The 26027-nt window shown below is 39.3% G+C and overlaps 1 protein-coding gene across 1 annotated transcript in view; it reads left to right on the top strand.

Moving 5' to 3' along the window:
• The window catches only part of c9h6orf89 (chromosome 9 C6orf89 homolog), a 39266-nt gene extending 16099 nt beyond the window's left edge, over positions 1-23167 (top strand). Inside the window, exons 3-7 of the mRNA XM_041194718.1 lie at positions 9009-9154; positions 10747-10910; positions 13280-13415; positions 18071-18203; positions 20154-23167. Of these exons, the coding sequence (XP_041050652.1) occupies positions 9009-9154; positions 10747-10910; positions 13280-13415; positions 18071-18203; positions 20154-20236 (662 nt within the window). The 3' untranslated portion in view covers positions 20237-23167. The remainder of the gene's footprint in view (positions 1-9008; positions 9155-10746; positions 10911-13279; positions 13416-18070; positions 18204-20153) is intronic.
• The last annotated feature ends 2860 nt before the right edge of the window (positions 23168-26027 follow it).

Raw genomic sequence — 26027 nt, 5'->3', positions numbered from 1 at the left:
GCTCTGCCATTATTGCAATATTGTTTTGAATATTAGGTGCCTCGTGTTCAAAAGGATATTAAAGTCCTGGAGAGGGTGCAGAAGAGATTAGGGATGACAGTTGAGCGACTTTAACAATGAGAAGACGTTAAAGAAACTGGGACTATTTTCACTGGAAGAAAAAAAGTTGCGAGGTGATATAATTGAGATGTCTAAAGTTGAAAGATTTTGTTAAGGTAAAGCAGCTGTAATGATTAACATTGATCAGGGAGTTGGTAGCTGAAGGATATAAATTTAAGGTAGTCATTAAGCAGTAGTTAGGCTTTTTGTTTTTGTGCAGGGTGTTAATAGGACATGAAATACAGTACCAGAAACAGTGGTGGAAGCAGAATCCATTATGTTATAGAAAAAGTTGATTGATAAAATTGAGTGGGTCACTATATTCCATGCAACACATGTTACTCCTGCAGGTGGTAATATAATTTACCCATGTTCAATGCCATGTAACATTAGCTCCCGAAACAATAGCCCCTGCTGTGTGCAGACGGTTTGGATAAACATTTAGTGCCATTCCAAATCTGTTGGGTAGTTTTCAGCAATAATTTAGCTGTAATGATACTGACTGTACTTGAGGGCTATTTGAATTGTACGTATTACAATATCAATATGTCGATCACTTAGTTTTGATTAAAATTGTCACTGTCTCAGTATCTTCCCAGATGGCCTCCACGGCCCCCTCATGCCCAATGTTTATTTTTGCTGTCATATTTTTCACAGGCCGTAAATTAAAATCCCATTGCTGCTCTCTTAGTAGACCTCTCCTAAGACGGCTGATCGTCTCCCATGCAAGGGAATAGTAATGCCATTGGTAACCTGATTTTGTCTTTTCCTAGCTGAGATAATTTCCCTTGTTCCCCTCTGACATAACCACCTTGAAGGTTACTTGCTGAACTGAGCCTCATTGTATTTATTGCATGCCCACCATTGTAGCATAGTGGTGTGTTCTCTGTTTCCTTCTCCTTTCCGGGTGCTGCCACCGTCCCAAAATGAAAGTCAGCAACCATTTGCAAAAGAAAACAGTCGAAAAGATTATTGCATTTTGTTTTTAATTTTAAAAAGGTTCAATTTTTTTTATTTTATCCACCAGTTTTCTTTCATAATTCTTCTTTATTTCCTTTCTGCATCTTGGTATAATTTACAGTTTTCTCCTGTATTATCCTCTAGATAGTTAATTTGATTCTGATTTGTAAAACCAAAATATATTTCAAAGTGACATTTGATCTTTTTAGCAGAACATTTATCTGGCAGTACTGCTCAGGCTGAAGTATTGGTCAAAGATTATGTCAACAAGCAAGAATTTAAAATGGAGCCAGTTCTTGCTGTATTTGCCGAAATGATGTCCCATAGGAAAGCGTTTTTTATTGCCACACATGTGGCAAGTGAAAGGGTGTTGTCTGTTTTCATTGCTGATATTTAACATTTGTCTTTAAAGAATCCTAATGAAGTGGACTGCAACACATTTTAAGCAATCTCAATTTTATTTTTGTATACTGATTTACCTGCACAGGCAAAAAAATCAAGAAAATGGTTTTATTTGCATCCCATTCTAATTTACAGTGTATTTACACAAACATGCAATCTCTCTTTGTGTCTCACCTTTTTTTTTCCATGCGCAATCTTTCTCTTTGTTACATTTATTATCTCTCATGCACACTCTCAGCAGATCAAACTATGAAATAATGATGAGGGATGTTTATGGTTAAGTAAAGAGTAGAGCAAAGATAGATGTTGAAAGTGGAAATAACTGGAGAAAAATGTAAATTCTAAAAGGTATAGAAAGGAAGCAGAGAATATTAAAGAAAACTAATGGGCGGCATCAAGGGAAATGTCACAAGTTTTTATGTGACTAGTAAGTAAAATCAGTAAATAAAAGTTTTGTAGTTTTTAATTCTTTCATGGGATGTGGGCTTCGTTGGAAGACCAATGCTTATTGCCCATCCCTGATTGCCATTGAAAAGGCGGTGATGATGCAACACTCCATCTGATGTAGGTACACCTACTGTGCTGTTAGGGAGCTCCAGGATTTTGATCCAGTGACAGTGGAGTAATGGCAACATAATTCAGCGACAAGATGGTGTGCAATGTGGACAGGAGGTGTTCCCACGTATCTGCTGCATTTGTCTTTCTAGGTGGCAGAGGTTGTGGGTTTGGGAAGAGCTGTCAAAGGAGCATTGAGTAGCAGTGGTGCACCTTGTATGTAGTACACACAGCTGCTACTACATCAATGGTGGAGGAAGTGAATATTTAACTCGGTAGATGGGGTGCCAGTCAAGCTACTTTGTCCTGGATGGTGTCAAGATTCTTGAGTATTGTTCAAGCTGCACTCATCCAGGCAAATGGGGAGTATTCCATCACACTTCCTGACTTGTGCCTTGTAGATCCTGGAAATGCTTTGTGGAGTCAGGAAGCCTCAAAATTCCCAGTCTCTGACCTGCTCTTGTAATTGCAATATTTATATGGCTTGTCCAGTTTAGTTCCTGATCAGTGGTAACCTCCAGCATGTTGTTAGTGGGGGGATTCAGTGATGGTAATGCCAATAAATATATCAAGGGGAGATGGTTAGATTCTCTCTCTTGGAGATGGTCATTGCCTAGCACTTGTGGCACAAATGTTACTTGCCAATTTTCAGCCCAAGCTTGAATGTTGTCCAGATCTTGGTACATATGGACTTGGACTGCCTCACTATGTGAGATATCACTTTGTGAGATATCACTATGTGTGGTACTGAACATTGTGCAATTATCAACAAACATCCCCAGTTCTGATCTTATGATTGAGGGAAGGTCATTGATGAAGTAGCTGAAGATGATTGGGTCTAGGGCACTACCCTGAGGAACTCTTGCAGCTATCAGCTGGGACTGAGATGATTGACCTCCAACAACTGCAACCATCTTCCTTTGTGCTAAGTATGAATGAAAACAGTGGAACAAAAGATTGGAAAAGCTGTAGCTGAACAATGGGCTTCCTTCAAAAAAGAATTGGTTTGGGCACAGTCAAGGTATCCCCCATCAAAAGGGAAAGGTAGGACAAACAAATCCAGAACTCCCTGGAAAAAGGAGATAGAAATTAAGATAAAGAAGAAAATGTGTGTGCTTAAGACAGATATCAGGTAGAAAATACAATTGAGAACCAAGAGGAATACAGAAGGTTCAGAGGAGAGGTGAAAAAGCATATTAGAGAAGCAAAGAGGGATTATGACAAAAGACTGACAGCCAACATAAAGGGGAATCCCAAAGTCTTCTATAGGCATATAAGTAATAAAAGGTTCATAAAAGGAGGAGTAGGACCGAATAGGAACCTAAAAGGGAATTTACACATGAACGCTGGGGCCATGACTGAGATATTAAATGAATACTTTGCATCAGTCTTTACCAGGGAGTTAGATGCTCCCCAGGCCATGGTGACAGACGAAGAAACTCTCACTAGAAGGGTTCAAAATTGATAGGGAGGAAGTGTTGAATAGACTGTCAGTACTTAAAGTCGACAATGCACCAGAACCGGATGAGATGCATCCAAGGATATTGAAGGAAGTGAGAGTAGAAATTACAGGGACACTGGCCATTATTTTTCAGACTTCCCTAGACTCAGGTGATATGCCAGGACTGGAGAATTGCAAACATTATGCCCTTGTTCAAAAAAGGTTGTAAAAATAAGTCCAGCAATTACAGACCAGTCAGTTTAACTTCAGTGTTGGCAAGATTCTTGAGACAATTATTCGGGATAGAATTAGTAGTCATATAGAAAAATATGGGCTAATTAGAAATCCATGCTGCCCCTTCCTTAAGGTGAAATTGTGTTTAACTAACTTGCTGGAGATTTTTGAAGAGGTAACAGAAAAGGTTGATGAGGGTAATGCTTTTAATGTCTACATGGACTTTCAAAAGGCATTTGACACAGTACCATACAATGGACTTTTGAGAAAAGTTATTGCTCATGGAATAAAAGGGACAGTAGCGACGTGGATACAAAATTGTCTGAGTAATAGGAAACAGAGGGTAATGGTCAATGCATATTTTTCAGGCCAGAGGAAGGTTTGTAGTGGAGTTCTCCAGGGGTCAGTATTGGGACCCTTGCTTTTCCTGATTATATATTAATGATCTAGATCTTGGTGTGCAGAGGGCAATTTCAAAGTTTGTGGATGATTTAAAGGCTGGAAGTGTTGTGAACTGCAAGGAGGATGGTGTGGAACTTCAAGAGGACATAGACAAGTTGGTGGAGTGGGCAGATAGGTGGCAGATGATGTTCAATGCAGAGAATTGTGAGGTGATGCAATTTGATAGGAAGAACGAGGACAAGCAATACAAAATAAGGGGTGAAATTTTGAAGTGAGTGCAGGAGCAAAAGGAGCTGGATGTATATCTGCATACATCAATAGAGGTGGCAGGGCAGGTGGAGAGAGCAGCTAATAAAACATATGGTATCCTGGGCTTTGTTAATAGAGGCATAGAGTACAAGAGCAAGGAGGTTATGCTGAATTTATATAAGATACTCGTTGGACCTCAGCTGGAGTATTGCGTACAATTCTGACTGCCACATTATAGGAAAGATGTGAAAACATTGGAGAGATGCAGAAAAGGTTTACAAGAATGGTTCCAAGAATGAGAAACTTCAGCTATGTGGATAGATTGGAGAGGTTGGGACTGATCTCCTTGGACAGAAGATGGCTAAGAGGAGATTTGATAGAGATGTTCAGAATCATGAGGGAGCTGGACAGAGTAGATAGGGAGAAACTGTTCCTGCTCATAAAAGGATCAAGAACGAGAGGGCACAGATTTAAAGTGATTTGCAAAAGAAGCAAATGGGTGACGTGAGAAAAAAACTTTTTCTCACAGCGAGTGGTTCAGGTTTGGAATGTACTACCTGGAAGTGTGGTTCAATTGAGGCATTCAAGGGGGCATTAAATGATTATTTAAATAGAAATAACGTGCAGAAGTGTGAAGAAAAGACAGGGCAATGGCACGAGGTCATAATGCTCATTTGGAGAGCAGGTGCAAACATGATGAGCTTCAGCTGTTTCTAAATATCACACGGAGTGAATCGAATTAGCTGAACGTAAGAACTAGGAGCAGGAATAGGCAATTCAGCCGCTCCAGCCTGCCCCACCATTCATTACGATCATGGCTGATCTCATTTCAGCCTCAACTCCAATTTCCTGCCCTCTCCCCATAACCTTTCAACCCACTGAAGAATTGGCATTTGCGATGCTGGTGACCTCAGGAAGGGGCTGAGATGAATCATGTAGGGGTTCCCCTTTTCCCAACATCAAGTTTGTGACACCAGATTCAGAAATGTATGCCTTGAACAGAATGACCAGCGACAAATTTCTTCTGATAACTCACAATTGCTTTATATGTATTAAAGGTGTATCACCCATAGTACAAAACCCTAAAATTTAAAACATCCCGTTTCCAGTACCCGACATGGAAGTCACCACGACTCAGGCTTAAACTTACAAAAACACAGGCAAAACACCAAATCTTGTCCTGAAACCTTAAGAAAAAAACCTTCAGACCAATATTACCATGGTATGGCTGAAACAAGTTACAAGGTACCAGCAAAAAACAGCAAGTTTTTGCCCCAAACTTTCACAAAACCCTCAGACCAATATCACTTCGATTTGGCTGAAACTTACAATCCTCAACACGGCTGCTCTGTCCGATGTAGAATGTAGGCCTGAGTCAAGGTGACCTGCCCTGACCCTACTTCCAACTGCAGCCCAGATACTTGGATCTGCTCTTCTTTTATAATAACTGAACTCAGACATGTCAAAACATATTTCTTGTTGTTCCAATGTCCAGTTAGTTGATTTCACACAAAGTCTAGACAAATGTCATTAGCTCCTACTGGTTGAAACAATATGGGCTTTTTCATGGAAGATGTATCCAGACAATTGCTCATTGTATGAGCAATTCTCCTGCTATTTGAGGTGGCACAGTAACCGCACTCGGCTCCAAAATTGATGAGGGTTTGAATGACCCTATTTCCAGTACTATTGTTTGTGATGCAGGCCTTAATTGCATAATTCCTTGAGTGTATTGTATTGATGATATGACATTTGTGCCATTGTATTGGGTAATTCATGATTGCATTAGTCAATGGCAGGTAATGGCATTTCCATGGTACCTTTGTTCCCTGTTGGCGGTCAGTCAATGTCCGAACCCTTCTGATGAGTCACTTTTTTTAACTAAATGTCTGAAATAACCCCTTACTGCCCAGCCCTGTACTGCTGACTGCAGCTTATCGTTTGTAATTTATAGTTCCAATCATGAGGTCAAAACATGCTCGTGGCTTTGAAATTATGTTCTATAAATTTCCCAGTTGGAGGGGATTCTGATCCTACAATCATTCGCTCGGCATTTCTGGAAAAGATTGTTGCAAACATTGCAGCCTTTTCTTTTGCACTGATGTGCTAGGCTCCCCCATCATTGAGCATGGGGATATTGGTGGAGCCTCCTCCTCCATTTAGTAGTTTAATTGCCCACTACCCTTCACAGTTGGATGTGGCAGGACAGCTTGGATCTGATCCATTGGTTGTGGGATTGTTTAGCTCTGTCTATCAGATGCTGCTTTTGTTGTTTGACATCGATGTAATCCTGTGTTGCCAGTTTCACCAGGTTGACACTTCATTTTTAGACCTGGTGCTGCTCCTGGCATGCCCCCCTGCACTCTTAATTGAACCAGGATTGATCCCTTGGCTTTATGATAATGGTACAATGAGGGTATGACAGGCCATGAGGTTACAGATTGTGGTTGAATACAATTCTGCTGCTGCTGATGGCCGACAGTGCCTCATAGTTTTCCAGTTTTGAGCTGCCAGATCTGTTCTGAATCTATCCCACTTAACATGGTGGTCGTGCCACACAGCACCATGGAGGGTATGTTCAGTGAAGTTTGCTTGCGAAGACAAAACTTTGTATTCACTAGGACTGTGCATGTCCAGATGCATCTGTGACTGGTAGATTGGTGAGGAGCAGGTCTACTAGGGATTTTCCCCCCTGTTGGTTTCTTCTTCACTTTGCCACCCTCAGTGCTTCTTCCAAGTGGTGTTCAATACTGTACAGAGCAGTATTGATTCATCAGCTGATGGAGAGCATTACATAGTAATCAATAAGAGGTTTCCTTCACCGTGTTTGACCTGATGCCATAAGACTCAATGGGGTCCGGAGTCGATGTTGAGATACCACAGGGAACTCGCTTCCGACTGTATACCACTGCGCCACTTCCTCTGCTGTGTATGGTGATGGTAGGGTCTTGGGATGTTGGCTGTAATACATCATTTGGTGACTTTAACTATTAAGGCTGTTGCTTGACTAGTCGGTGGGACAGTTCTCCTAATTTTGGCACAAAATGTTAGTAAGGGGGATTTTTGCAGCGTTTCCGGTGCCCAAGTAAGTACCAGATGGTCCATCTGGTTGTATTCTTTTTTGACTTTGCTGTAGTGGTTTGATACAACTGTATAGCTTGCTAGGCCATTTCAGAGGGTAGTTAAGAGTCCGTCACATTGCTGTGGACCTGTAGTCACATTGGTCATAGGTAAGAATGGCAGATTTCCTTCCCTAGAGGACTTTAGTGAACCAGATGGTTATTTTCACAGCAGTCAAAAATAGTTTCATAGCACCATTATGGAGACTAGCTTCCAGACTTTTTATTAAACAATTGAATTTATTTATTAAATTTAAATTCCACTGGCTGCTGTGCTGGGATTTGAACCCATGTCCCCAGGGCACCTGGAATACTAGTCCAGTGATACCACTATACCATTAAATAGCCATGAGTATTCTTGAGAAAGACTGTCTTGTTGTTTAAATATTTTGTATCAGCATTTACAGAGGCAGTCAAAAATACAAATATATACCTGATGAAGATTTGGAAGAGACTCTACTGTTGATGAGTATTGAACCTCACTATATTAAATGAGACTAAAAGGAGAAAAGTTATCAAGTCCAAATGGAGTGCATCATAGAATACTGAAGGAGAATGAGAAAGTGATAACATAGGCGCCAACTATAATTGACCCCACACCTCTCCTCTCTCTCTCTCTCCTCCTCCACACACCACCCCCCCCCCCCCCCCCCCCCCCCCCCCCCCCCCCCCCCCACCCCACACCCCACCCAAAACAAAAAATTGGAGATGGAAGTTGTGCTTAATGAACTGGAGGATGGGAAATTCACATGCCTATTCAAGAAAGGGGAAAAGGATAATTCAGGAAATTATAGGCTGGTCAATTTTGCCTGTATGGCTGGAGCCTATAAAGTAGGATGAAATTTGTGAAAATTTGGAGAACATGGACTTTTCAGGAACATTTGCATGGGTCCATTTTGTCATGCATTTGTGTTGTTGGGTCATACTTGACTAGTGAAATGAAATCTTTTGACAGTCATGGTATTTTAATAAAGGCAAAGTGATGGATATTATAGAAATGGTATTTTTGCAGTGTGAAGCTATAGTGCCACCTAAGGGATCTGTTAGAAAATTGGGTCATGACATTAAAGGGAATGTAGCCACAAGGATAGTTGGATGGCTAGGAGACAAAGAACAGAGTGGCAGAAAGTGGGTGGCTTTCAGCTTGGCTAGGTGTGTCCCAAGGGTCTGGTTACTTCTGTTCACTTGTAATAAATCATATGGACATAGGTGTAAGAGAAATGATGCTAAATTAGTGGGCATGATGAACAGTAAACAATACAAAAGATTACAGGAGGGCAGGTTAGCAGTATAAGCAAATTATGGCACTTTAGCTCAATGAAGAGAAAAGGAACAATGAAAGGAAGTGTATCCTAGGCATTGAGTTTCTTGAGAGGGGAAAAACAAACATTTAGGGATGCAACAAATATAAAATTTTGCTGAAGTTTTATAATAAAGCAACATAGTTGGATAGCAAAGTGCAATTATTTTGTGTATGGTCACATCTTGATTCTATATTTTTAACAAACATATTGTTGTGTTGTTACAATTAAAGTTGTTTCTTGCAGCTTTTCATGAGTGGGAATGTTCTGGGTGTGAGCAGTTAATACCCAACTGCACCGAATGTGCTGCCTTGACCACTGTTGGAACAGTGAATGACATGAAACATGTTTCTAAGTATAATCATCAAATCGTGCAACCAGTTGTAATCAAGGTGAGCAGTTGTTAGGCTGAAGTGTTAATTTTTTTCAGTCTCAATTATAAACCATCTTTTTGCCCCCTGGGTTTTTGAAAAGATAGTGTTCTTGCTAGATCTGTTTCTGAACAAATGTTTGCTGAAATGTCATAGAATATGCCTTTTCAGGGGGAAAATTGTAGCCATTCTGTGATGCTCAAATTTCTGTGAAGATAGTTTTACTGCAAGATGCTTATTGGAAAATAGAATATCTTTCACTTACCAATTTTCCCCTTCATTTCTGCAGACATTAACTTATTAGTTTACGGTACTAAGGTTGCAATATACCTTCTATCAAAAAGTACAAAAAGGCTTCTTAACCACAGAGGCCATGACAGCTGTGTTCAACCTAGTCCTTGTCTTCTATCTATACTGTGCATTTCTAGGAGGAGCCATGATAGTAATCAATATCACTAGTAATTGATAGTCTCCCACCTAACTTATTGGTGCTAAGGCTAACTGCAGTGCCATTGTTATGACTCTGATACTCCCTGGATAAACTTGCTGAGCCTGTTTAGAAAAGCTACCAATACAGTCCTCCTCAAACTAGTAACCTGTTAAGTATTCTAGCCCAATAGGTGTAAAATTACTTTCTTTTATGCAGTGAACAAACCTGTACAAACGCAGGCTTTGATTCATGAGATTTGGTCTGCTTATGGAAAATGTTTAACTGTTTGCACGAGGAGAAAGTGAGGTGGTGATGAAAGCAGATGGAGGGATGTCTGTTGTGAAATTGTGCGATGTGAGCAAGGTAGAGAATGGATAACCCAAGCCCACAGTGTGGTTCACGGTAAGTATATTGCACATGATATATGGTTTACACTGCTAAGTTGCATGTTTATTTTTGTAGTCTATGAAAAATCTGTCATTGTTACTATTTTGAGGAGAACTGTATTGTTGGCTTTTCCAAATAAGCTCAGCAAGTTTATCCAGAGAGTATCAGTCATTTTCAGTAACTGCAGTTAGCCTTAGCACCAAAGAGTTAGGTGGGGGAATATCATTAAAGATTCAGCTTTTGATTACTATCTTGGCTCTTCCTAGAAATGCACAGTATAGATAGACAAGGACGAGGTTGGGCATAACTATCATGGCCTCTGTGGTCAAATAGCCCTTTTCTACCTTTTGCTACAAAGTATATGCAACCTTAGCACCATAAAGTAATGTGTTAATGTCTGCAGAAACAAAGAGAAAAATTGGTAAGTAAAAGAGGAATAAAATATATTTATTAGGATATCCCTTAAAAATGATGATCAGATGATACAGGTATTAGAAATTTGAGCAATTTGTTTAAAATAGAAAACTTAAATACGACGATTATTGGGTATGCACATGCTTTGATTGCTGTATTGTTTTATATTATGTTCCCATAATTTTAATCCCATAAATTGAAATTAAAAATTGTACCAGCATAAAATTGTACAGTAAATTTAGGACTCCCTCGTGCCATTACCTATTCCAGTCAAGTACACAGAGTACTCGGGTATACAGTGTGCATTATATTAATAACTGCATATTTGTAAATGTAAAACAGGTACCAGATTTTCATTGATTTGCTCAACCTCTTCCTGTAGAGTGGATCAACTGTGTCATTGTCCTATGAGGATTTGAAACGCTTATATTCAGAATACAAGGAGGCCATGGATGTGTATGCTGAGGTTGAAGGCGATACCGAAAATGAAGTCAATAAAAACTCTTATCTGTTTCCAGAAGAAGAATCTAACCTAATTGTTCACTGGTGAGATTAAATAATGAATCCAGTTATTATCATTTTTTTAATTAAATCTTAGGTTTTTAAAGTATTTTTCAAAAAAAACCTCTCATTTTGCTAGTTGAAGGATTTTATTTATTTTATTGCTTTTATTATTATTCCGTTTGCTAGTTCGCCTCCTTCTCCCTACCCCAACATATGATATTCTATAACCTGCCGCTAAGAGCTGACTGTAATTGAGTCATAGGTGAACTCTTGACTGAAATTGATCAAATTAGGAGCACATGATTTTATTTTATTGAACCTCAAATACAGGCAGTTAGTTGTGAGAGGCTCATTGGTTAATATCACAAAAATGTTGTTAATTGGTCGCTAAACCTACAGCAAGGAGTCTGTTGATATTCAGAGCTATGATTAACAAAAGAAAGTGAACAAAAATGTTTTAATAACTTATTAATCTTGTGTAGTCATGCTACAAAGATTGTTACCTGTTTCTGTGAAATTTCATTTTGATTTTATGCCAATATTTAATTTTGAAACTGTCCATGTAATCATTTTGCAATTACCTGTCCTTATTTATTCATTAAGCAGTCAAATCATCCAAATAGTTCTTTAATTATTTTTGCCTGCTTTTTTTCCCCAAAATTGAGGTTTGAAGCAACGTCAAATAACTATAATAGCATGATATAAATGTATTAATCTGAATGGTCTATTGTATTTTTAACGTCTTTACTTGTATCCCACTTGTCTCAAAACACTGGGTGTCACCTGGATATTTTTGCCCCAGAGTAGTTGGACAGAACAACCAAATATAGCTAGCAATCTGAGCAAATTACAATTGCAGAATTGTCACCATGCACCAGCAGCATTTAATCTAGGCAAATTATCGAATGCTTCTTTCTGCTTTAAAAATATTTGGAAAAAGCTAGAGGACATATTTAGAGTTTTATTTTAGTAATATTTGTATTGATTTTCTTTTTTAATAACAAGCTATGTTGCTGTGTGAGTAACAGAGTAAATATGCAACAGACTACTCATTACACATCTGTTAAAACAGTTACTGTTTGAATTATAAATACATCATAAATTTAGAAAGTCTTTTAAATGGTAAGAAAAAGACTTATGTCTTTCCTCATTCTTGAGTTCCCAAAAAGTCTCTAATAATTTGTGTTTATTTACTAGTAAAAGGATGTAAATAAAATTACTAATATTTGTAAGACAGACACAGAAGTACATTTCCAAGAACCAATCACAAGATACCAAGTTTACAGTTTGCATTTTGACCTTTTAAAATTGCATGATTGGAACAAAACACGTGAAATCAATAATGTCTGTGCCACAGGAACATTCATTTATGACTACTTATAAATGTTTCTCCATTTTCCACATGCTTAAATTTAGTATATGGCCCTAGTTTTAAATGCTTAATCGGATAGATCAAAATTGCGGGTCTTTTCTCATTCCACTTGACATTTTGACTGCTATTTCTACAGATATGACAACAAAATCAACTTGTTTAAGGCCATGTGATGAATACATATTTGGAGTGGGAATTTGTACACCGTATACCTGAATTTAATGTGAGAATTTCCGACAGAAGTAGATAGAATAACTCGTAATAGTACAAGAGTAGGCACTGGAGCTAATCTGCACCCTTAGATGGGTAATCAAAATATCTTCTGTGAAAAGGAATATTTGCTATAAAATTGGTTGAATAGAAAGTTACTGAAATCCCTGGTCAATCCATGTAGCACTCTATTAGCATGGAAAATCCTCATTCCTCATCACATGACACTAGCAAGGATAATTGCTCACAAGTCATGCTAATTGAGGTATTAAATTTTAGCATAATGCCATTGGTTTCACCATCTCAGAAATTGTATACAGAAATCACGTAATTTAATTTTTAAAAAGTTAATTTTGTTAAATACCTACTTGCCTATCATTTGAAAAGATCACACGTTTTGCCTTCCAGGTAAACCCCCAGTCTAATGTTATAATCTTAGGATGTCCCATTTTCTATCAGAGTCCAAGATTGTGTGGCAAATCATACCACTGGTCAAAATGTGAGCTCTGATAACGCACTGGTAGGAATGGAGAAGCATGAATCAGATTTGAATGTTGTGAAACCAAGAGTTTTCAAACATGAGTAAAAACATAATGAGTTATTGAAACTATGATTTCAAGGTGTTGAATACCTTTCTCAGGCTTTAGACACCATCTGCATGCTGGCCAATTCTAAATTATAACTGGTAATTGTTGAAAACATTCATTAATTTTGTTCTTTGCCAGACACTTGAACCATTTTTATTATCCATAAATAATGCAATAATTAGATATATAATCCTGTATATTTGAACAATAATCAAATTGAACTTTTCCTCCATTATAATCAGGAGAAAACAACGTATAAATGGGATGCATATTCTTCGAACACTTTTTCCCAATTCAAGCATGTTGCCTTTTGAGAATAAAGTATCCCTGAAGAAATGTTTAATAGCACCTAGTCGTGGCTCTCCATTCCAACTCCTGGTAAGGAAGATTGATATAAGGGGTTTGTGTTTTGCGACAATAATGGATTTAAAAAAAAACTTTAATTTCTATTCTTGTAAAGCAGCTACCTGAAGCATTCCGGATTTATAATATTTGAAAAACAAGCATATTTTTGCTTACTAGTCTTTTCACAGAATCACACAGTGCAGAAGGGGCCCTTCAGCCCATCAAGTCTGCACCAACATGTGAGAAACACCTGACTTACCTACCTAATCCCATTTACTAGCACTTGGCCCATAGACTTGAATGTTATGATGTACCAAGTGCTCATCCAAGTACTTTTTAAAGGATGCGAGACAACCCGCCTCCACCACCCTCCCAGGCAGCACATTCCAGAACATCACCACCCTCTGGGTAAAAAGGTTTTCCTCACATCCCCCCCCTAAACCTCCAGCCCCTCATCTTGAATTTGTGACCCCTCGCGACTGACCCTTCAATTAAGGGGAACAGCTGCTCCCTATCCACCCTGTCCATGCCGCTCAGCCTTCTCTGCTCCAACAAAAACAACCCAAACCTATCCAACCTCTCTTCATAACTTAAAATGTTTCATCCCAGGCAACATCCTGGTGAATCTCCTCTGCACCCCCTCCAGTACAATCACATCCTTCCTATAATGTGGCGACCAGAACTGCACACGGTACTCCAGCTGTGGCCTCACCAAGGTTCTATACAACTCCAACATGACCTCCCTACTTTTGTAATCTATGCCTCAACTGATAAAGCTAAGTGTCCCATATGCCTTTTTCACCACTCCACTAACATGCCCCTCCGCCTTCAAAGATCTATGGACACGCACGCCAAGGTCCCTTTGTTCCTCACAACTTCCTAGTGTCATGCTGTTCATTGAATACTTCCTTGCTTAATTACTTCTTCCAAAGTGTATCACCTCACACATTTCAGGGTTAAATTCCATCTGCCACTTATCTGCTCATTTGACCATCCCGTCTATATCTTCCTGTAGCCCAAGACACTCAACCTCACTATTAACCACCCAGCCAATCTTTGTGTCATCCGTAAACTCACTAATCCTACCCCCACATAGTCATTTATGTCGTTTACATAAATGACGAATAATAGGGGACCCAGCACACATCCCTGTGGTACGCCACTGGACACTGGTTTCCAGTCACTAAAGCAGCCTTCTGTCATCACCCTCAGTCACCTACAACTAAGCCAATTTTGAATCCACCTTATCAAATTAACTTGTATCCCATGTGTATTTGCCTTCTTTATAAGTCTCCCATGTGGGACCTTGTCAAAAGCTTTGCTGAAATCCATATAAACTACATCAACTGCACTACCGTCATCTACACACCAGGTCACCTCAAAAAAATCAATTAAATTTGTTAGGCATGACCTCCCTCTGACAAAGCCATGCTGACTATCCCTGATCAAACCTTGCCTGTCCAAGTGGAGATAGATTCTCTCCTCCAGAATTTTCTCCAGTAGTTCCCCACCATTGACGTGAGACTCACTGGCCTGTAGTTTCCTGGCTTATCTCTACAACCCTTCTTAAATAGTGGAACCACATTAGCTGTTCTCCAGTCTTCTGGCACCTCCCCCAAAGCCAGAAAGGAATTAATAATTTGGGTCAGAGCCCATGCAATTTCATCCCTTGCCTCCCTCAGCAGTCTCGGACACAAATCATCTGGACCTGAAGATTTGCCCACTTTTAAGCCTGCCAACACCTCCAATACCTTGTCACTCCCTATACCAATTTGGTCTAGAACATCACAGTCTCTCTCCCCGAATTCCATACCTTCATCCTCATTCTCTTGGGTGAAGACGCTTGTGAAGTATTCGTTCAGCACTCTACCGATGTCCTCCACCCACAGATTGCCCCCTTAGTCCCTAATGGGCCCTACTCTTTCCCTGGTTTTCCTCTTCCCATTGATATACTTGTAGAATATCTTGGGATTTTCCCTACTTTTACCAGCCAGAGCTTTCTCATTTCCCTCTTTGCTCTTTGAATTGCTTTCTTAAGCTCTACCCTGTACTTTCTGTACTCCACTAATGCCTCCGCTGGTTTGTTCCCCATGTACCTGCTAAAAGCCTCACTTTTCCTTCTCATCGTAACCTGAATATCTCTGGTCATCCATGGCTCTCTGGGCTTGTTGCTCCTTTCTATCACCCTAGAGGGAACATGTTGAGCCTGTACTTTCCCCATTTTCTTTTTGAGCACCCCCCCACTGCTCTTCTGTAGATTTCCCCACAAGTAGCTGTTCCCAGTCTACCTTGGCCAGATCCTGCCTTATTTTACTAAAGTCCTCTCTCCCCCAATCCAAAACATTTTTTTGCAACTTGTCTATTTCTTTGTCCATAACATGCTTAAATTGTACCATGTTGTGGTCGCTATCACTAAAATGCTTCCCCACCACCACCTCAGCCATCTATCCAGCTTCATTCCCCAGAATTAAGTCGAGCGCTGCGCCATCCCTTGTTGGACCCTCTACATATTGACCTAAAAAGTTCTGTACATATTTCAAGAAATCCCCTCCATCGAAGCCCTTAACACTTTGTCTATCCCAATTAATGTTGGGAAAGTTGAAATCACCTAATATAATTACCCTGTTATTGTTTTTACACACCTCCGCAAATTGTGCACATATTTTCTCCTCAATTTCCTGCTGACTTTCTGGGGGTCTATGATAAACACCTAACAATGTGGCTGCCACTTTTTTATTCCTAAGCTCTATCCACAAAGCTTCATTTGATGCCCCCTCCAAGATATCATCTCTCCTTACTGCAGTAACTGACTCCTTAACTAATGATGCAATGCCTCCTTCTTATTACCCCCTCCCCTGTCTCGCCTGAAGATTCTATACCCTGGAATGTTGAGCTGCCCATCCTGCTTCTCCCTCAACCATGTCTCTGTGATGGCTACTATATCATAATTCCATGTGTCAATCCTCACCCATAACTCATCTGTTTTACTTGTTATACTCCTGGCATTAAAGTAGAGGCCTTGCTCCCTTGAAACCTAATGCAGTTGTATTCCCTCTGACTTGATTGTTTTACTGTATTATGATGTGTCCCTTTCCTGCTAACATTGTGTCCTCTTCCCGCCAAATTAGTTTAAACTCCTCCCAACAGAACTAGCAAACCACAAGGATGTTAGTCCTGCTCTGGTTCAGATGTAAACCATCCCGCTTGTATAGGCCCCACCTTTCCCAGAAACGGTCCCAGTGATCCAGGAATCTAAAACCCTCCCTCCTGCATCAACTCTTAAGCCATGTATTCATCTGCGCTATTCTCCTATTTCTGTGCTCTCTAGCACATGGCACTGGGAGTAATCTAGAGATTACAACCCGAGAGGTCCTGCTTTTTAGTCTACTGCCTAACTCCCTGAATTCTTGATGCAAGACCTCATCCCACTTTCTATCTATTGGTACCAACGTGTACCATGACCTCTGCCTTATCACCCTCCCCCTTCAGGATGCCCTGCACCTAGAGGGCACCTGGAGAAAAAACTCCTCGGTGTTACATTTACTTTAATGCTCTGAAATGCTTTTGTATGATTAATTAATGTTTTCATCAGTCTTGTGAACAGCAAGCATAAATTCAGAGAGTGAAGAAAGAGTCACAAACCAAAATTTTAAATTTAAATAAGGCAAGCTTCAAAGGGAATAGAAATAAATTGTTTGTCGTAGTCTAGGCTGAATTGTCAATGACTAAACCTCCAAACAAAAGGTGGGAAATAACAAAGAAGCATTTGGTATAATACAAAACCAGTATATGTCTCCAAATGGCAAAAGTTCCCCTTGTACAATTAGGCCAACAAATGAGATGAGGAACAATATCAGAAAAGGCTTACACAAAGTGGAAGGCCAGTAGACGAGCAGAACTATGAAATAATAAATGCAAAATAGAAATAAAAGGAATTGTTCAAGGGATATCAAAGCTAACAGTAAGACATTTTAGAAATATATTGGGATATAGAGAAGGTACTCTGGTTGGATATGATGAATGATGTTTCCCCAGAGATCTGTACCCAGGGCTTCAACATTTCACCATGACTTTGAACAAATAGTGTTTTATAGCCAACTTTGAAGATGACAGCCTACCAAGAGGCATAGTAAATTGTATAGATTGGGCAGGAAGTTATATAAGGACATAAACAGATTGAGTGGGCAAAACTGGGACATAGAACTTTGTGTGAGATCATTCACTTTGCACCCAAGCATGTTAAATCAGTAACAAAAACAAAAATACCTGGAAAAACTTGGCAGGTCTGACAGCATCTGCGGAGAGGAACACAGTTAACATTTCAACCCATGGCAATGTTGGTGTAAATTTCGGCTTACCAGTTACACCGTTTGAGGAAATTCCAGGCCAGTTAGAATTAAAGACTTAAAATACAGATTGTCTAAATTTGTTGGGATACAGCTCTGAACTCTTTGTTGCTTCCAATTTTCAACAATTCAGCAGGGAAGGATCATCATAAAAGATCAGTATCCAACTGACACCTTGAAAAACGCAGGTTTAAAGAGTCTTGGTGTTCTGTTTAAGGGAATGCCTACTTTAGGGAATTAAAGTAGCTCGACTAAAGGTGGTTCCCTTAAGAAAGATCTATATAAATTGCACCAATGTTGTGTAATGCTATCTGATCTTAATGTACCTTCTTTCTGCTTTAGTCTCACCAGCTCCAGGTTGGGCACAGCTGGCTGTTTGTAGGTGGAGGTAATCTGAAACTTCACATTAATGCCTCTGAGAAATGTGCAGAGCAGTGTGGCTCCTTCTTAGTCCTGCTCAGAGAAGGCGATATTGGTATGTAATCAAATTTACTTGCTTTTTGTACTCCTTATTGTTCAAATTTAGAAGACAAATTATCTTTTCTAAGTTCTCCCTGTTCACGGGCTACAGGAAGCAAATCATGTAACATTTATAACATACCCTTTTAAAAAGTTTTAATAAATCAATCTGCTACAAACTTTTATTTTCAATCATTCAGTTTGAGTTTGTTTTTGATTCTTCGGTTGTAAATAATGCCAGTGGAGATACTAGCTTTGGTTTTCGCACACCTTGGCACCCCAGAACTCGATTGGGGTGCACCTCCAGTGTAGAGATTTCTGCCTTCCCTGGTGATGCCTTACTGATCCAGTTTGCATCACTGTGGGGACGGAGTGCTGCTGTGACAGATCTCAGAGGCTTAGCACAGTTGGAGAAATAGGTGGCTGAGAACCGCCTATATCAAAACTTTTTTCCTGCCTAAATATTTTGCATTTCACTAATGGGCCTGAGCACAGCTGCACTTGGTGTGCATTTGCAAAACTTACTTGTCGGTTTGCCCCAGACCCTATGTGCTGACCCCCAAATGTTGGGCACCTGGGCTTTACAAGTGGCCACGTGTCCAACATTCAAATAGGGCAAATGGTAGGAGAATATGGCAGCGTGGGATTTCCCCTTTTTGACACCCAGTGAGCTTGTATCTAATGACATCAGTAGGTACAGCTGTCTCAGATGAGACCAAATACCAGGAATCCACCAAAAAATAAGCACGGAGCAGTGGAATGTCTAGTCCACAGAATCCTATAGCATGAGTAGCTGAAATGAGGTACACGGTTAAAATGACCAGATTACTGAAAGTCATTAATTCAGTCTGTCTCCCAGTCTGCTTCCTTCGTGTATTCATGAGCATTTACTGTTGAGATGAAAACTTAAAAACTATAATATTAAATAGATGGATGAGTTTTGGTGAGAGGATTCTACTTTTCTTATCCTTACAATTTATTGTTCTAGGAGCTAGAAAAAAAACATAACATTGTTAATAAAAATTCTTTGTCACTATATTTTTAATGTTACAATCTTGTGTATATTGTTCTTCGATTGTCCCCATTCCTCTGCAAAATGTATAATTGCCCTTAACCTGTCTTATTAAATGAAGAACAATGCATCTTTACACCAAATACCCTGTGAATTGTGTGATTTGTGTTGAAGACAGATGAACATTTACTTCTGTCTCTAGTATGTTTTTAAAGCCATAATTTGAAAAGCATTGAGATTTAAAATAGCTTTTTCCTTGAAAGAGAATCTGTTTCATTTTAAAAAGCAGACAGTACTTTTTTGTTATTTACACTGTCCAAGACAAAGTAAGCTGTGTACAACAGCAAGCATCTCAAGATGGTGTACAGATATATCTTAAAGTGTATTTGAATTATTTGGAGTTGAACCAGCACAGTTACTATTCCTTCATTGTTCTGTCTAATGTTGGCTGCTGGCACTTCCATACACACAATACCCAAACAAAAGGCTTTGCCATGTAAATATAATTTCTCCTTCATTAATTTTTTTTCGTTTGTGCTAGATTTATATTATTTGGTTCAAATCTCCAGAGTAGATTTGCCTTGCCTTGTCTCCTGTGCAAACTACTAAAATGATTGTATACTTACATAGTATTCCTTGCTCCATTGCATCCAATCAACATTTCCTTTTTTCTCTCTCGTTAAATGCATCTGAGGTATTTGCCTCAACTAACCCATGTGGTAGCAAGTTCCATATCCTAACAACTGAGCAAAGTTCTGAAGAAAAGTCGTAGTCAACTTGAAACATTAACTCTGTTTCTCTCTCCATGGACATTACCAGACCTGCTAAGCACTTTCAGCACTGTTTTTATTTCTGATTTCTAGCATCCGCAGTATTTTGCTTTTATATTACTGAATAAAGCTGTTTTGATAAACTTTGAATTAATTGTAATTATTTGATTTTCATAAAATACAGTTTACGCAAATTCAGATTATTGGCGGATGACCATTTTACCAGCTGGAGAGCAAACAGTCATTACTTGTGTCGGATCCATCTAACTGAGGATGCTTGGTGTCGCCAGATGAACGTGTCCGTTATGTGCAAATATTCAATGTTTATCCAGATTAAAACTGTTATTTGAATGCATGTCTCTGGACAGATCTACATTCCGAAATGTGGTTTAAGTTGTACTGTCAGACTACACTATGTCTAATGTAATACTGCACAATGATCCAGAGTATGGTTTGCAAAACATTGGCTTCTGAATAAGTCCAATATAGTTTTTTCTAAATTCCAGGTAATTTTCATTTTACTTTAATCCTCTTTGGCTGTACCTAATACATAAGCTAGTTCAGAAAATGGTAAATATTTTGCAAATGAAAGCTATATGATTTGACTTTTTGATTGTTTACTGTCTCTGTTAACTAATGATGCAGGATAAATTATCATTAATGTTTTCAGGGAGAAATGACTACTGATTACCATTTTCATTTAGTTTATTAACAAACGATAATCATTTAAAAGTATGAGTTGAAGTATAAAAGAATTTTGAGAAATAGTTGACAAAATATTCTCTCAAAAAAGAAAATAATGGTAGAGTACTAATTTCTTTGCTTAAGGCATGGTTTATCTATTTTTATTTTTTTTTAATTAAGTTATGTGACTTTTAAATAATAGTACTTGTGTATGAAATATGGTGGCTTGGAAAACTGGCAATAATTTTAATATAGCCTCACCATGTACATAGTTTCAAAACAACTTTGTAAAATTTTGCTTTGTGTATATATACATATAAACATAAATATATATATAAATATATTTGTATATGTGTAAAGGTAAGGAATCCTTGAAATATGTTGCCTTTAATTTTTTGATAAAATGAAAATTTGAATCAAAGTAATTGTTAGATTTAATGTTTAAGTAGCTTAATGTTTTGTTCAAAATAAAAAAAAAATCCAAGTGCGATTTTAGCCTTTAATTTTTAGCGTTGTAGGTATGGATGGGAAATGTTTGAAATTTCCATGATAGCTGTGCACAAGCAATCTATGTGATGAAAATACTGCACCAGCTGAAAACTCTTGTTATGGATGTATACGCTAAAATCGTACATGCAGTGGTCCGCACATGCTTTGAATTGATAGTACATTGTAACATCAAAATAGCAGAGAAATTGTTCATGCATGCATGGAACAGGGAGCAGGTCACTTTTAAGTTGCGAAGGATCACGAAAAACCAAGATGTGGTAATGAAGCAGAAATCAGCATGAATCTTAGTAGCGTTTTTAAGGTGATATGGATAAGCTTTGAGTTTTTTGATGTTTAATTCTTAACATTAAATGTTTTTTTAATATAGGTAGATGATTAGGGAATGAAATGGATGCTCAAAAGTGCATAAATTTAGTTTGCTCTGTCGTGGTTGATACTTCTGGTTTTTTTTATAAATGCTTACCGATTAGAATGTTTTATAACTGCTTTAGATTGGTTGGTGGTTAGTCAATGGAACAAATGGTTTTAATGTTCCATAAATCATGATATTTTTGCACAATGAACATTTTTCCACTCCAGTTGCCAACATTTTAATTATATAGATAGATGGTGCCTTACATTTAAAAGAAAAACAGCTTCAAAACAGACTTTGTTTTCAACTTTGAAGATGTTTTTAAAAAATTAGATTAATTGTTTTATCTGATGAACAGCTGTACCTGAATTGTTAGCTTATCTGTTGTCTCCATAGATGCTTTGTAACTTCATGTCTGACTTGTTTTAAATAACTTATTTTCATTAGAACAGATTCATATCTCAACTGGATCAAGATATTACAATAGTAGACATTTGGCAGATAGAGATTGATTCATAATGATCTTTGTTCATCGCTGAATCCTTGAGAGATGATACTGCTGTACCAGCTGCTCCACGGGTGAAGTTGCTTACTTTATCAGCTTGTTTGCTGTTCTTCCTTCCTGCACTTCCCTTTTGAGATAACAGATCATATCCTGAAAAGGTGAATGGTAATTATCCTCACAGGTTCTCAGTTTTTCTAACTTCAATGAATATAAATTGGCAGAAAACACTTGTTTATGACTTTACATTCATTTGGGCCCTTTTTAAAATTATACCAGGACAATTCTGTAAAGTTTATCATATGCCTGCTCAGCAACTGAATGAGATAACATTCCTAAACAGTGTAGCAAAGACTCGCCAAGCTACCTAAGCCTACAATTGTGTTGCAGTTGAATGGGCCTTCAAGATAACCAGATAATATATCGTGTAATTTTTGAGTATCTGTTGTCTACCAATTATAGGTGTAAGGGAATTCAGAAATCCAAGACCTATTTGTCAACTGCAATATCAACATAAATAAAAATACATAATGGGAGCAAGTCAAGGTTTGCACCTACAGCCATTAAAGTTAATTTTCAAATTATTCATCATTTTGGAGAGTTGTAACTCACCTCTGTGACCGGAGTTCAAATTCAACCCAAATTTTACATAAAATGATTTTGAGCAGATTCAATCTATTAATCACGAGATAAGTCAACTGTCCCTTATTTGGCAATAACATGCAATCTCATCAAGATACATTGCTCATACTGGTTCAGTACAGTGTGCATTTCAGAGGCTGGAGCTAAGGTATGTTGTTGGGTCATGGTGAATTGAAACTCTTATTCTACAGCTGACCTATAATTACACAAGGATAACAATGGGTAATTGAAATTTGAAGAATTTTATTTCCCACATTGATGAGCAGAAGATTCACATGGTGATTAAATTAGCCATCAACTTAAGTCCTGACATTAGCTAGAGTTTCCAAGTGCCTGTGGTGATCTTGTTTAGATAATGGACCTTTGGAACTTTCAAAAACTTTGGAATCATTTGTTGTTGCAGTATACATTTCAAACTCTGGCACTGTGTACTTTTATTTACCATCATATGTTCATGGGTTTTTTGGTTACTCTTAAACTACTGCATCTGTGTTATGTTGACAGTTCATAATAGGAAATAAATTAAGATTATCTCTGTGTCTTTGAGTTCTGGCTTTTCCTACAGTTTTTCTTCACGATCGGTAACCTCTTCTAATCATGGGGAATGTTTTCAACTTTTGATATTGGATCAGCTGCTCCTCTATGTTGAACACCACTTGGTGGTGGCAAGGGCACAGAATGTATTCTGGGTGGGGGCTTCAATGTCCATCAAGAGTGGCTTGGTAGCATCACTATCTGACTATTCAATCTTTTGCCATGGATTGCACTCTGCACTCAATTACTTCCTTCAAACTGCCTGCTCTCTGCCTGGAATCTCTATTCTTTACAATGCAATGGTTGAATCTCTACGCTTTGAGCTCTGGGATGTTTGAACATGAATATCTTGAATGTTTCGATTCTTCACAACTTCTTTAGATTTCTTGCAGCTCTAATCAACTGCTACCAACTCAACTTTGGTTTTACTCATAACTTTTTTTGCCTGATGGTCTTGGCCTCACCAAATTGTGTAATCTCAAATATAACACCATAACTCTTCTAATGCCTCCTGGATGTTTTGTCTTTATCATGCTAGTAATTCAGACACTCAGTGTAATTCTCTGGGGACTTGAGTTCGAATCGCACCACAGCAGATGGTGGAATTTGAATTCAATAAAAATCTGAAATTAATAGTCTAATGATGACCATGAAACCATTGTCAATTGTTGTAAAAACCCATCTGGTTCACTAATGTCCTTTTAGGGAAGGAAATCTTCGTCCTTACCTGGTCTGGCCTACATGTGACTCCAGACCCACAGCAATGTGGTTGAGTCTTAAATACCCTCTGAAATGGCCTAGCAAGCCACTCAGTTGTATGAAACTGCTACAAAGTCATGAAAAAGGAATGAAACTGGAACACTCAGCATCGACCTAGGCACCGGAAATGACCATGGCAATCTCAGCCCTCTTGACCCTGCAAAGTCCTTACTAACATATGGGGGCTAGTGCCAAAATTTGGGGAGCTGTCTCATCAACTAGTCAAGCAACAGCCTGACATAGTCATCCTCACAGTCAACGTCCCGGACACCACCATCACCATCCCTGTGAATGCCCTGTCCCACTGGCCGGATAGATCCAACAGAGGTGGCAGCACAGTGGTATACAGTCGGGAAAGTGTTACCCTGGGCGTCCTCAACATCAACTTCGGACCGCATGAAGTGTCATAGCATCAGGTCAAATATGGGCAAGGAAACCACGTACTGCTCTCCCTCAGTTGATGAATTAGTGCTCCTCCATGTTGAACATCACTTGGTGGTGGCAAGGGCACAATGTACTCTGGGTGGGGGCTTCAATGTCCATCAGCAAGAGTGGCTCGGTAGCACCACTACTGACCGAGCTGGCCAAGTCCTAAATGATATAGCTGCTAGACTGGGTCTGCGGCAGATGGTGAGGGAAAAACATACTTGACATCATCCTCACCAACCTACCTGCCACAGATGCATCTGCCAATGACAGTATTGGTAGGAGTAACGACCGCATAGTCATTGTGAAGACGAAGTCCTGCCTTCACATTGAGGATACCCTCCATCGTGTTGTGTGGCACTACCACCGTGCCAAATGGGATGGACTTTGAACAGATTGAGCAACTTAAGACTAGACAACCATGAGGCACTGTGGGCTGTCAGCAGCGGAACTCCACAATGACTATGTGGTGTGTACTCAAACACAATCTGTAACCTCATGGCCCACTCTACCATTACCATCAAGCCAGAAGATCAACCCTGGTTCAATGAAGAGTACAGGAGGGCATGCCAGGAGCAGCACCTGTCCTACCTAAAAAAAGTGTCAAACTGGTGAAGCTATAACACAGGACTACTTGAGTGCCAAACAGCATAAGTGATAGCTAAGCAATCCCACAATCAATGTATCAGATCTAAGCTTTGCAGTCCTGCCATATCCAGTCTTGAATGGTGGTGGACAATTAAACTCACTGGAGGAGGCTCCACAAATATCCCCATCCTCAATGATAGAGGAGTGTAGCACATCAGAGCAAAAGATAAGGCTGAAGCATTTGCTACAATCCTCAGCCAGAAGTGCTGAGTGGATGATCCATCTCGGCCTCCTCCACAAAGCTGGACAAATCCAACCTGGCCAATTACTGCCCCATCAGTCTACTCTCCATCATCAGTAATGGAAGGAGTCATCAACAATGCTGTTAAGCGGCACTTGCTTGGCAATAACCTGTTCACTGATGCCCAATTTGGATTCCGCCAGGGTAACTCGACTCATGACCTCATTACAGCCTTGGTTCAAACATGGACAAAAAAGTTGAATTCCTGAGGTGAGGTGAAAGTGACTGTCCTTGCCATCAAGGCCACATTTAACCAAGTGTGGCATCAAAGAGCCCTAGTAAAATGAGTAAATGGGAATCGGCGGGGGGTGGGGGAGGGGAGGATGTACTCTCCGCTGGTTGGAGTCATACCTAGCACAAAGGAAGATGGTTGTGGCTCCAGGACAGCACTGCAGGTGTTCCTCAGGATAGTGTCTTCTGCCCAACCAGCTTCAGCTGCTTCATCAATGACCATCCTTCCATCATAAGGTCAGAAGTGCGGATGTTCGCTGATGATTGCACAATGTTCAGCACCATTCACGACGACTCAGATACTGAAGTCCAAATGCAGCAAATCCTGGACGATATCCAGGCTTGGGCTGACAAGTGGCAAGTAACATTTGCGCTGCACAAGTGTCAGGCAATGACCATCTCCAACAAGAGAGAATCTAACCATCGCCCCTTGGTGTTCAATGGCATTACCATCACTGAATCCCCCACTATTAATATCCTGAGGGTTACCATTGACCAGAAACTGAACTGGACTAGCTATATAAATACT

This window comes from Carcharodon carcharias, chromosome 9, assembly GCF_017639515.1.
Source record: "Carcharodon carcharias isolate sCarCar2 chromosome 9, sCarCar2.pri, whole genome shotgun sequence".
Classification (NCBI taxonomy): domain Eukaryota; kingdom Metazoa; phylum Chordata; class Chondrichthyes; order Lamniformes; family Lamnidae; genus Carcharodon; species Carcharodon carcharias.
The sequence above is the reverse complement of the archived record's forward strand: the minus strand, read 5'-3'. Positions and strand labels throughout refer to the sequence as shown.